This window comes from Mandrillus leucophaeus, unplaced genomic scaffold (genome assembly GCF_000951045.1).
Source record: "Mandrillus leucophaeus isolate KB7577 unplaced genomic scaffold, Mleu.le_1.0 Scaffold350, whole genome shotgun sequence".
NCBI classification, from domain to species: Eukaryota; Metazoa; Chordata; class Mammalia; order Primates; family Cercopithecidae; genus Mandrillus; species Mandrillus leucophaeus.
Genome location: NW_012103699.1, coordinates 459620 through 473690, shown reverse-complemented (window position 1 = coordinate 473690; position 14071 = coordinate 459620). Strand labels below are relative to the sequence as shown.

The 14071-nt window shown below is 36.1% G+C and overlaps 1 protein-coding gene across 3 annotated transcripts in view; it reads right to left on the bottom strand.

Annotated features, from left to right (window-relative positions):
* ARID4B (AT rich interactive domain 4B (RBP1-like)) overlaps window positions 1–14071 on the bottom strand; it is a 178557-nt gene that overhangs the window by 93654 nt on the left and 70832 nt on the right. For all 3 annotated transcript variants that reach the window (XM_011989362.1, XM_011989365.1, XM_011989364.1), the window contains exons 3-6: window positions 10742–10852; window positions 6938–7003; window positions 5430–5520; window positions 2598–2677 (exon numbers count right to left, since the gene is read on the bottom strand). In XM_011989362.1, coding sequence (XP_011844752.1) covers window positions 2598–2677; window positions 5430–5520; window positions 6938–7003; window positions 10742–10852 — 348 coding nt within the window. The remainder of the gene's footprint in view (window positions 1–2597; window positions 2678–5429; window positions 5521–6937; window positions 7004–10741; window positions 10853–14071) is intronic.

Below are 14071 nucleotides of genomic sequence, written 5' to 3'. Positions count from 1 at the left end.
CAGGCGTGGGGGCAGGTGCCTGTAGTCCCAGCTACTCGGGAGGCTGAGGCAGGAGAATGGCGTGAACCCGGGAGGCGGAGCTTGCAGTGAGCTGAGATGGCGCCACTGCACTCCAGCCTGGGCAACAGAGTGAGACGCCATCTCAAAAAATAAAATAAAACAAAACAAAACAAAACAAAACAAAATTAAATTAAATTATTAAAAAAATAAACTGACTGAAGTGCAATTGTGATCTCTTTCCACGAATCTTGAATTTCAGTGTTTATGAACTGGGATTAATTTCAGTAGTTTATTAAACGGGATTAGTGACCCAAAATACTGCCAGTATGAAGTGGCTTTCCTCTTAAAGGACAATGTTATGACTACTACTGCTAATACTCTGAATGGTCTTTCAAAAACATTAAAACTTTTAAAACAATATGAAAAATACCAAATAAAGAGAAAAGAACATACAGATGGTAGATTAAATTCCCCTATTGGGGTACACTCTGGACCACATCTTCATAGGGCTTACTACACTTAAATTTTAAAATATGTTTGATTGTTTGATTAATGCTTTTTCTCCTCCAACAGAAGGTAAGTATCCAACGATAAGTTCCATGTTTACATGACTTGGCTTACCCTTTGTCCCGGTACCTAGCACTACACAGCTCCTGGCACATCAGAGGGGAGTTAAAGATTCACACACCAGTATTCTAATTTCCTTCTAGCAAAACAAAAATCAAAAGTACACACCTGCACAGACACACTAAAACTGAATCTCCTTGAAGAGATGAAGGATACACAGCCACTTGTTCATATTACCTTCAGCATTTAACCTACAACTATCTTATGAACCATTCCAACTCAAAATTATCCTGGTTAAAAAAAGTAGTATTTTGGCTGTTTCTCTAGACTAAAAAAATAAAATGCAGACCTTCACTTAACAGGAGAAAAACCACATCTTCAAGTCCTCATACTCATTGACTGTACAGAAATGAAATTAAAATAATTCCACAAACTCAGGGAGAATTCTGTACTTTATCACTATACTTGTCCCAAAGCTGTCTGTATTTACTATATGTCAACCTTCAGTTTATTCCACACATATTTGTTGAAGGCTTTTGTGTAGAAATTGCTAGGAAAAGGGGGGCCTATCAAGTGAGGAATAAAAGGATATTCCCCTAAAACAGCTTAAAATCTTACAGCGAAAATGAGAAAAGTTAAAAAAAAAAAAGACTCTAAAACAAGAATAAGCAAGAGAAGTGCAAAAGGACCAAAAGATAAAGAGATCCAATTTGGGTAGAGAGCTCACAGAAGACATCATGGAGGAGGAAGCATTTATAATGGCCTTCAACATAAGTGAGATTCCAACAAGAGGAAAGGAGTCAATAAAGTATGGACCGTAGTCTGAAGATACCAAGCAGTCTAATAAGGCAGAAGTACAGGGAAGTGGTTGAATATGAGACTAAAGGGATAGGCTGGAATTACAATACAGAGAACCTGTCCCAAATTCTAAATTTAAGTGGGAATTCAATCATTAAGAGAAGCAAAAATTTTTCAAAACAAAAACATAAAGTCTAATAGGTTAATAAGTAATATTAAAATATCCCCAAAGAAACACTATTCCAAATACTGACTAGAAAAAAGAAATAGCCTGGCCACACTGTGCATCAATGAATATCTGTAGACTGGATTAGATAACATGACACCATTCAGAGTAACATCTATCTTTTAAATTCTGAATTGCAAGCAAGTTAGTTACAAAACTTTGTGAACCCTCCGTTCTTACTAACATCTTTCAATTTAAGGATATGGCTTTGGTGCTAGAAAGTTCTGGTTAGAAAAACAGCTCTAGCTATCCATTTCTTAATCTGAAAGCTGGGGATAATAATAGTAACTACCTCATAATGTTGCAAATGCAATAATGTATGTAAAGCACTTAGCAAAGTCCCTGGCAATTATAAGCACCTCATCTATTCATCCAACTAACACTTATGAAGTTCATACTCAGTATCAGGCACTGTTACAGCAACTAGGAACAAAGCCCTAAAGAAGATATACAAAGTCCCTGCCCCTGTGACACATTCTAGTGAGGAAAGCAGACAATAAATAATTATGTACTCATATTTCAATGTTAGGGAATAAGAGCTAAATCAATCTAAAAGGATGATAGGGAATGGAAGGGACAATTTTAGGAAGGTCAGTCAGGCAAGAGGAGAGGGTATAATAATATCAGTTAATAGCAGTAGCGGTAAAGACTGTTGTACCAATACGTCCTTTATGGCAAGGATCAAGTAGATTACAAATCAGAAATCTGCTTTCTAGGTATTTACAAATTTTAAATCTATTTAAAAACTGCCTAAAGATAATAATTAAAGCCCATTGTATTTTACCTGTGGACAAATACTAAAACACTTTACATAGACAAAAAAGAAGACAGAACCTGGTGCTCAAACACAGGACCTTAAACAGGTTTCACAGATTACATCATAATGGTACTGTGTATTAATGAACTTTCCTGATTAGGAAGTACATCGACTGAGTTGAGAAAACAAAAATTTATTCCCCCCAGTAAAAAATATTAAGACATGTTCATTTGTTAAATGATGACTTACTTCACTTTCAGCAAAATGCCTCTCTCCTTTCAGGCACAGTGAAGATCGTCTCAGTGTCTTCTCATCTCCATCATCGAAAACTATGAGAGGGAGTAAAAATGGAAGCCACTGAAGGATTTTTTCAAAGATCAAAGAGATGATATGTATTATAATTTTCTGAGTGCAAATAGATATACTATTTAAGACTATATTTGGAATTCAATTCACATTTTATGTTTTCTAGTAACTTCAAATATAGTTATTAAAGTAACTTATCCAATTTCTAGTGAAACAGAAACAACATATATGAAATGAAAACATCTTGTCTAAAACAGGACATACCAAATAAAAATAAGAAGTTGGTGTTTCAAGAGGAAACCACTTAAATGCTAATTAACTCTTCTTAAAATGGTAAAGAAAAGCCAGGTTTTCCTACTGACAGATATTGACAGATTTACCTAAGAAAGCTTACAAATTTATGCAGTCAGACTGCCCCTTCAAAAAAATAACTGTATTTTCATTATTTAAAGTAGGGTTTCTCGCACTTAGCACTGTCACTAGTGACATACTGCACCAGAAAATTCTCTGTTGTGGTAGGCTTGTCCTGTGCACTGCAGGATATTGAGCAGCACTCCTGGCCTCTACCCACTAGATGCCAGTAGCACCCCCTTCCCAGCTGTGACAAACTAAAATGTCTCCAGGCATTGCCAAATGTTCCCTGGGGGGTAAACTCATCCCAGTTGAAAACTACTGACTTAAAATACTAAAATGTCTACGAAAAGGTGATGGAAGTGTTAAGCAACTTGGTTGCAGTAATTATTTCACAATATATTTGCATATCAGATCATCGTGTTACATATACATTTACATGATTTTGTCAATTATATCTCAATAACATAGGGGAAAAATTTTAATAAAAATAAAGTACTTAAAACACCCCAGCAAAACCACCATAAGTTAACAGACATGGAATGTATGACTCTTTTTGTATTATATGCATAAATTTGTGATATACATAAATCATTTGGGGATATGCTACATTACTTAGAAATCATGGGAAGACAGTAACTCTGTTTTAAATAATGTTACCAGATCTCGATTTTAGAAATTACAGTTTCTGCCTACCTTATTAAAATTAGATTCTCTTCTTTTCTTTTTCTGATGCTCAACAGGATCTCACATTTATTGAGAAATGATTAATGATTAAAAGAAAGGCAATGCCCTTTCCTCACTGGCTGAACTAAAATTAGATTCTTGTATGTTACGTAACAACTTACATTATGTGAGACTGGATAAATAATTTTCAGTACATCTTTAAATGATGTAACTAAAATACACAACATAAGTGTCACATTTAGTAGACTATTACAACCAATCACCATCTATACTCACTACACAGAATTGCTCACAGTCTTCTCACTTACATAAAGTCGAATATTTCCTTATGCCTCAAAATCAAATAATTTTCCCTCTGTTTTCACCAGGTTTTATTCTCACACCAAAAAAGTAAAAACAAAACTCACCTATTCTATCTGAAAGTTCTATCAAACTCTGAAATCACCAAACATATTACTAGGTGTTTACTGTCATCTCTGAGGTCACTGAATGGTAGGAATTGTTACCTTTAATAAATAATACTGGAATAAATGGCTATCAATCTAGGACAAATAGTTTTTAATCATTATTTTAGAACACTGGAAAAAATACATACTACTCTAGGTGAAATAAAAATCTATTTGTAGAACAAAAATAAAAATAAATAAAAGTTAAAAAATTAGAATACATTAGAAAATAGATTTATAACACTGATGAAAGGCTTTCTTAAGATTCAAAACTAAAATTACAAAATAAAAGGTGACCATACAACAACTAACTACATGAAAATTAAAAGTAGAGACAAGAATAAAGCAACAGGAGAAACATATGTGTAACTGAAGTAGTAAACAGTTAATATCCAAAATATATAAAGAACACATGTCCTAAAAATAGTAAAAAGATAAATCATCTCAAGAGAAAAAGGGAAAGAATAAAAGAGCCAGCAACTCAAAACAGAGAAAACACAAATGAAACTATGTTCCTTTCAATAAACATGAAAAGATGTTCCATCTCACTAGCAATCATGGGAAGAGCATATTGAAACAAGACTGAGATATTACTTTATGTCCAAATTAGCAAAAATTTTTTTAAAATGACATAAAATCTGACAAGGACTGAGAAAATAGTATCATTTAGGAAGGCGGTTTTCATTAACTAATGAAGTTTTTAGAGTATATTTTTCTTCAACCTCTGTTTCTTAGTATGTACACTAAAGAAGTATTAGGATACAATAGGTATCCTAATTAAGTACCTAATTAGGTACAAAAAACATTCAATCCAGCATTTATTTTAATAGTAAGAAAACTGGTAACCTCATCAGTAAGAAAAAATAAACTAGCATATCAACTATTATAAAATATACTACTACTTTGTTTCCTGCTGGGAGCCATCTATATATACACAGTTAAAAGAAATTTCTGTTATAAAACAACATGAATATCCTTAACATTACTGAACTATAAACTTAAAAATAGGTAAGATGGGGAAAAAAAGAAATTTCTCTAAGATATACTTTGAAGTAAAAAAAAGCTAGAATTCCAATTGCATAATATATACATTAAATAATTTCAATTTTTGTTATATACAAATACATATACTTCGGAAATAAATTTTTAAAAGATGTGGAAAGATAAAATCCAGTAACAGTAATAATATCTAGGGTATTAAGAAGTGAATCCAGGAAATTCCATTTTATTCATGTTAAGTTTTCTCTGTGTAACTAAAAATACATTTTTAAAAGAAAATTTATTTTCTTACCTACAGTGTACCAACTCGCATCTGTTAGTTTATTGATAACAGCTTCCTGATACGCACCATCAAGATTCTTCACTTCCACAATAGCTCCTACCTAAAGTATTTTTAACATGTTAGAAAAACTTTTAAAAGGTAAATGAACAAACCAAAACCTGGGTTTTTCTTTCAATTGAGTGCATGATGGTGAAGAATAAAATGATTACTGACTTCATTTAAAAGTGCCAGCAGTTGGCGTGAGCGCAGTGGCCCACGCCTGTAACCCCAGCACTCTGGGGGGCTGAGGCGGGTGGATCACTTGAGGTCAGGAGTTAAAGACCAGCCTGGCCAACATGGTGAAACCCCGTCTTTACCAAAAATACAAAAATTGGGCAGGCATGGTGGCAGGTGCCTGTAATTCCAACTACCCAGGAGGCTGAGTCAGGAGAATTGCTTGAACCTGGGAGGTGGAGGTTGCAGTGAGCCGAGATCGTGCCACCGCACTCCAGCCTAGGTGACAGAGCGAGACTCGGCCTCAAAAAAAAAAAAAAAAAAAAAAGTGCCAGCAGTTTTACCCACCAATATTTTTGTACCATCAGTGAAAATGTTAACGTAGTAACAAAGGTAAATAATTCCTAAGTACTATTATAAAGTTTTACCTTTACAACCCCCTAAAAGAGTCCTAGGAACCGCCAGGGTCGGTAGATTACACTGTGAGTACCACCATCTGTGAAACTGACTGTCCTTACCCCGTATTTCCACCCTTCTTTCAAGGAACCTCAGGAAGGAGGTTTAAATTTAAAAATTGCTCTGGGGTTTCCTTTTGGCCCTGAACCAGCCAAAGAGCACACAGTGGTTTACCCACACATTCTCTTTTAGTTTTCTCATTGGCAAAAAGTAAAACAGCATTTATTTCACTTGCCAATGAGGAAAAATGAATGCAAAGAAATAAAACTCTCCAGCTGTTAGTATGAAGGCTGATGACCCTTAAAAGATTTCATTTGCCAGTAGTGGCTCCAAAGAAGTAAGAGCTCTGATTTTTGGTTTTCTAACTTTCTCACTTTTCAGATCATCATCGAACTGACATCACTAATCCCTAGTTCATCATCTATTAATTTTGGAAAATCCATCATTTTAGTAAAGGAAATATCGTGGATTAACTAAATAAATGTAGTCAATGCTTCTTTGATGCTCATTTTATTTCTGAATAAACTGTTTGGTTTTACTACCATATCAAGTATTATTTAATATTAAATCTTTTTTGTAAGAGGCAGCATCTCATGCTATCCCCAAGTGCAGTGTGCACAATCATAACTTATTGCAACCTTGAACTCCTGGCCTCAAGCTATCCTCCCGCCTCAGCCTCCTTAGTTGCTGAGATTAAGTCTATTTTTTCTATTAGTCTTTTTAGAGAAAATTACATATTGAGTTTATCAAATCAATAATGAAATGGCCAATGAATTAAAAGAAAATTACCAAGTATAATTATTTTTTCCCAAACAATCATTAGAATTAACAACGAATACATGAATTACCTTTAGTGGGCCCTTTATGTGGTCATCCTGAACTTCCACTGTTGAAGAATCATGTCTAAATGTCACCTAGAGATTATAAGTTTAATTAGCCACCAAAAATAAACCAAGCAACACAAGCTCATCAATGCACCAATTATTCATTTGTATTAAAAGAAATATAAAATAATAGCTGCCTAGTTTATACAACATCCCAATTCCTAAGTAGATTAACTAAAACAAAAAATTATTTACAAACAACTGTCCAGACCATATCTCAGCTTTCAAAAATAAAAGTCATCAATGATAGCACACCTAAATTATTAGATGTTCCACATGTCATTCTTTTTCCGTTTTTTTTTTTTACTTTTTTCTTTTTTTGATACACAATCTCACTCTGTCGCTCAGGTTGGAAAGCCATAGCGCAATCTTGGCTCACTGCAACCTCCACCTCAGGGTTCAAGTGATTCTCCTGCCTCAACCTTTCAAGTAGCTAGGATTACAGGCACCTACCACCAGGCCGACTAATTTTTGTATTTTTAATACAGACAGGGTTTCACCACGTTGGCCAGGCTGGTCTCAAACTCCTAAACTCAAGTGATCCGCCTGCCTCGACCTACCAGAGTGCTGGGATTACAGGTATGAGCCACCACGGCCGCTCCCACATATCATTCTTTATTTCAAAACTATCAGTTATTAATTTAGTTGTAAAATTGCTTTTCCTAAGAAATGAGAAAGAAAGATGTGGGGATTTTAGGCTATTAGGTATTATATCATTTTGTGAAGGCCTACCTTAATAATAAACAGTAGCAGCAAACACTTACTGAGATCTGAGCATCAGTCTCTAGTACCAAACATTTCATCTTCACGACAACCCTATTAGGTAGGTATGATTGTTCCCATTTTGTTGATAAGAAAACTGAGAAACAGGCCAGGTGTGGTGGCTCATCCCTGTAATCCCAGCACTTTGGGAGGCCAAGGCAGGTGGATCACCTGAGATCAGGAGATGGGACCAGCCTGGCTAACATGGTGAATCCCCATCTCTACTAAAAATACAAAAATTAGCCAGGCATGGTGGCACACGCCTGTTAATCCCAGCTACTCCGGAGGCTGACGCAGGAGAATCGCTTGAACCAGGAAGATGGAGGTTGCAGGGAGCTGAGATTGCATCACTGCACTCCAGCCTGGGGGACAGAGTGAGACTCTGTCTCAAAAACAAAACAAATAACAACAACAACAAAAAAAACCCCAGAAAGTATAAGTACCTAGTCCAAGATCACTGAATCAGACATGGTGGAGCTATATTTAAAGTCTTGTTCCAGAACTCTACTGTACTCTACATCATTACAGAAATCAGAGAATGGGAAGCCAGATGTGAAAAGATTAAGTTAAAATAATGAGTCCAAATTTAAATATTTAATTAGCTGGTGAAAAACAAGATAGCTTCCACTACTCAGTATAGAAAACAGTTGTTTTCCCTATAAGGTTAAGAGTTTTTTATAGGGATTGAATCATTAACAGGGTCTTTATCAGGTTTATGTGATAATTATTTTAGGTAACAGGCAGGCTCACTCACAAACCAGCTATGAAAGGAGATGCCTTATACCCACAGCATCCCAGGCATTTCTGTGTCATACAAAAGCATTATCACACTTTATTTAAATCACACGTTTAGGTACCTGTGCCCTTCACTTAAACTATAAGCTACTTACAGATGGGGACTAGGTCTTAACACTAGAGTTTCACCTTTAGCTAGAGCTTAGCACATAGTAAATGTTCAATAAATGAAAACAGGTAGTAAAAATGTATCAACAAATTTGTTAAAAATATATTAACTTTGAAGCATAAACAAATTAAACATGTTAAGAAATATATCCCAATATCTACTGACAAAATCGCGGAATTAAAAACAATTTCTCGGCCGGACGCGGTGGCTCAAGCCTGTAATCCCAGCACTTTGGGAGGCCGAGACGGGCGGATCACGAGGTCAAGAGATCGAGACCATCCTGGCTAACACGGTGAAACCCCATCTCTACCAAAAAATACAAAAAATTAGCCGGGTGAGGTGGCGGGCGCCTGTAGTCCCGGCTACTCAGGAGGCTGAGGCAGGAGAATGGCGTAAACCCAGGAGGCGGAGCCTGCAGTGAGCTGCGATCTGGCCACGGCACCCCAGCCTGGGCGACAGAGCCAGAATCCGTCTCAAAAAAAAAAAAAAAATTCTTTTTCCTTGTGTATGTGTTTTAATGGACATCACCTCCACAGAAACAAATTTTTAGGGCAGCCAAAAAAATTAAAAATAAGCTTTAGATATTCATTACTTATAAGGCACAAGGTACTCTGTGCTATCAATAGAGGCGGTAGAATCCAGTAAGAGTTTTGTTTCTTTCATTTACAGCAAGAAATGGCAGGACCGATACATGTCATTTTCCTAGTTCATTCATTAGACAGGAAATGTGCAGCTAAGGATGCGAGTTGGGGCTTAAATTCAGCCTTTGCTTTGTGGGCCAAAGCATGGGTCCTGGAGTGACACAGTTCCTGTCCAAAAAGAGTATCTTTTCCAGCTGGCACAAACTTGCTATCTGCAAGCCAAGCGCTGCTAAGGAGGCTTTCCACCAGCAGGGAGGGCTTTTGTCTACTTCACACAAAGGTGATACATGTGCTACCAGTAGTCCTGAAAAAGTACAAAAATTGGTAAAAGGCTTTCTCTTCATCTGCAGGATAGTACCGGCAAAAAACAGTGCTCGGGGAACACCAGTGTGTGAAGCCAGAACAGGAAATGCATAGTATAAAAGCACCAACCACCAAGCATGTGGAAAATGAAGGTAGGGTGGGACCAAGACTAGCCCTCTACTGGTTTATAGTTAATTTAAAGGTCTTATCACAATGGTTCCTAACCAGGAATGCAAATTAGAATCACCCAGGTAGCTTTTCCAACACATCCACACATAAAGAATACACGCACAGTAAAAGCTCCAGAAGAGACTGATACCCTACATAGAAGTACAACACCTCTACAGCCTATGTAATTGGTGAAATAAAAACCAATGGTTTAAAAAGTATCTGCTAATCTAGATTATAAATTCCTTGAGGATAGATCAGGTCAGTTTCATCCTAATATCCCCATCCTCCTTCCCACCTAAAAGTTCCCTGCAAAAGGTTTGTCACTCAATAAATTACTGACAAATGAATAAATGTCTATATACAAGCTCATTTGTCTGGCATTTTTCAAGGCTGATAATTTATTAAAATGGAAGCAATTACATTCCTTTTTCTACATTAAGACAAAACTCAAGTACTTTAGAAAGATGTTTCAAAAAAGGCAGAGCATAAGGAGTCAATAACTAGATGTACCTTATTTCACCGTTATCTAGGGCACCATCAATTACAAGTCACATTCCAATTTTATGGCTGAAATGGGGGGGGGGAACGCCTTAAAACTGATGAACTACGGTAGTTTCAATTCTGCCATGAATTTGGCATAATGGCCTTGGAGAAATCACTAACCCTCTCTGAGCCTCATTTTTCTTGTAATAAAATGAAACAATTAAACTAGATGACTTCTAAGTTCTTTTCCAGCTCTAAAACACTATACAAACAATAAGATGTCTATAGTGAAATGGCATTCAAAATATCAACTGTGATAATCTAATATCATTCCAATTATAATACTTTTAAAATAACAAAAAAAGCTTTGTTTTGAGGTACTTTTACAACCTTCACTCATAGAAACTTATTTTGTAGAAAAATAATTATTAAATACACTCACCAAATACAAGTTTAAATATTAAATGCTGAACATATAATTTATAAAATCTATAAATACTGTACCTTGACTTTGACAAGTCTTTTTGCTGTCTTGATCTTGGCTTCACAAAAGGCTCCTCTGTATTTAGCACTCACATCAGTGCCCACTGTCAAATAGGGAGGCTCATCAAGGGCCTAAAAATGCAAAGAAACATAATTAGATTTAAACTCTGTAATTCTTTCTCACAATCAGACCTCAGAATAGTGCGCCTAATCCTGTTAAGCTATAACAGTTATAAATGTGAAATGTATGTTAACAAGACCAATCTATAAAATACTATAAATTAAAAAACAAGTAAAATGTTTATCATGAAGACTATTTAAATGTACATCATATAAAATATAAAGGTATCTTATTTCCATTAAATACATATGGTCCATGATATAAATTAGATCACTCACAAGTATGCCCCTCTAGTCACTCAATTCATTCAAATATTTATTTATTCTATGACCACTTAAAGAAAAGGGACCATTGGCCAAAAGGCAGATCTTTAAAACTAAAATTCGGGGGGGAGAGGGGGGGAACAAACTCTTCTAATATTTAGGCTCTATCTTAGCAGTCACCCAAATTCAGAATACCTCTGTTATATCTCTATCTAGAAAAGTCTAAGGTAGTATAGTGTAGGGCCTGGTATGGTGGCTCCTGCCTATGATCCCAGAACTTTGGAAGGCCAAGGCTGGAGGGTCACTTGAGTCTAGGAGTTTGAGACCACCCCAAGCAACATAGGGAGAACTCGTATCTACAAAATAAAAAAATAAAAATTAGCTGGCTGTGGTGCCATGCGCCTGTACTCCTAGCTACTTGGGAGACTGAAGTGGGAGGACTGCTTGAGCCCAAGAGGTCGAGACTGGAATGAACTGTGATCGTGCCACTGAACTCTAGCCTGGGTCACAGAGTGAGACCCTGTCTCAAAAAAGCAAACAAAAAATAATGTAGTATAGCATATAAGGGAGAAAAATAAGTGTATTTAAACTACTAGTGAAAACTATATGAAGAAATTCAATCTGGAAAGTCTCAAAACTTTGAAACCAAAATATCTCAAATGCTTTAATAGGAGGGGTTCGCTGGATATTTAGTCTTCTACCTTAACTAATATTTGTTTCTTCAGTTGTGATTTAGTTTTTAATAGCTGCTCTCACGTTTTACAATCAGGTACATTTCTATATCTGTATTTCTAAGGAGTTCTTCTGTTTATATTAATTCCACAGCCAAAGGAAAATCATGTAAGTAGCTTTTTCCAAAGTGCTTTATAAGAAGTACTAACATCCCAGGACGTTCCACCAAAAGGAAAGGAGGCAGGAGTTGGGGGAAATTCAGTATATTGAATGAATTACTTCTCTGCCTCAACTTTGGAGATTCATAAATGTAAACTAAAAGATCTGAGAAACCCTCTAATAGAGAAAAAGATTACATTTCAACATTTCCCAATCTACTTGTCCAAAGAACTCTTTCTTTTCTCTTGACATCTATTAACATCCTACAGAAATTCCATAGAATATAAAGTGAGAAATGCTGTTACGAGTAATAATTAAAGAATCAATTTCATTTAGATTTTAAAACAAATTCTCCCCTAAAGGTTGTGGCTATCATACAGAGTCATCTCTCTCCCAAAGAAAGGGAACGACAGTCTAGCACTGTAACAGAAGCGCCCACAATTGCATCAGGCCTCCACAGCGGCCGCCCGGCTCACAGCCCATGTATTTCATAAAAAGGAAACTCAAAACATGCCAGTTATGCAATTTTTAAAATCAACTTAGGAAAATGCCTATTCATCAGTTCATTGATACCATAATAGGAATATACCCTCACAGAAAGATAATCATTTCTGTACTAATACTTTTTAATTGTTTTATATTGTTAACTACGACTTAATAACTTTACATTGCTGTTGTACCTACTGAATAAATGCATTTCTACTTTACCTACCTGTCTTAGGTCTCTTAAAATATCATTTTCCCTGGCCAAAATTATGGTTACATTCCAGGCATACTAGTGGCTTTATTTTAGCAAGAATATGAAAGGAGACTCACAGCACTTTGCTCCAAAATCATAAAAATGGCCACGCATTGGAGGTCACACCTGTAATCCCAGCAATTTGGGAGGCCGAAGCAGGAGGACTGCTTGAGCCCAGGAGTTCGAGATCAGCCCAAGCAACATAGCAAGATCCTATCTCAATTACTTAAAAAAAAAACTTTTATTATAAGGATGGGAAGATTATGTACAGCCCAAGTGATAATGAATGTGTTTGTTAATGTAACTGTGGTAATCATAAAACGTGCATCAATTCATCATGTTGCACATACTGAATATGTTCAAGCTTTACTTGTCAATTAAATATTTCTTAAAATGTTTTAAAGAGAGAAAAAAAATTTAAGGAAATTTCAATTCACTCTGTGGTTCAATTGGTACTGGGTATTACTGCTATAAAAACCCAAATGATAGGGCAGTCTTCATGACCACAGGCTCATAATTTTCCACAATTTGCAACCTCCTCTATTAACGCATTCTGCCATACTAGTCAGTAAAATTTTATTTTGAGAGGCAAACAGTATAGTTAAAAATAAAATTGATGAGGAAACTGAAATTATGAAACATAGAAGAGAACAATAAATCAACTAAAAGTCGCACATTTGTACCTACTGAGGAACATATAAATATTTAGGAATTGATACACTTTAAAATTTTTAATAGATAATTCTGAACAAAAATAGGGTATAGAACAGTAACATCTTCAGACTATTAGTATTCAGAAACCCATTTGCATATTCTTTTCATTAACATTCACAGACACTAGCAACATTTCAACTACAGCAAACTGTAGATTTGCTTATTGGGCAAATTTATTAAAGCTGAACTTGAGAAAGGGGATTTCCGCCCCGCAAATTAAGCCCATTGCACATCTTCAACAATATAAAAATCCATGTTGACAGAAGAAGGGTATTAATTACTTCAAATTATTGTGGGGCAAATCATGCTTTTGAAGGGTAATATTTTCTTTCCTTCATGCTAGAACACATGAAAAGGAATTACAAGGCATATAAAGAAAATGCCTTTAGAAAGACTTGCAGAGGGAGGGCTGGGCGCGGGGCTCACGCCTGTAATCCCACCACTTTGGGAGGCCGAGGCGGGTGAATCATGAGGTCAGGAGATGGAGACCATCCTGGCTAACACGGTGAAACCCCATCTCTATTAAAAAAAAAAAAATTAGCCGGGCATGGTGGCGGACACCTGTAGTCAGCTACTCAGTAGGCTAAGGCAGGAGAATGGCGTGAACCTGGGAGGCGGAGCTTGCAGTGAACTGAGATCGTGCCACTGCACTCCAGCCTGGGTGACAGAGTGAGACTCTGTCT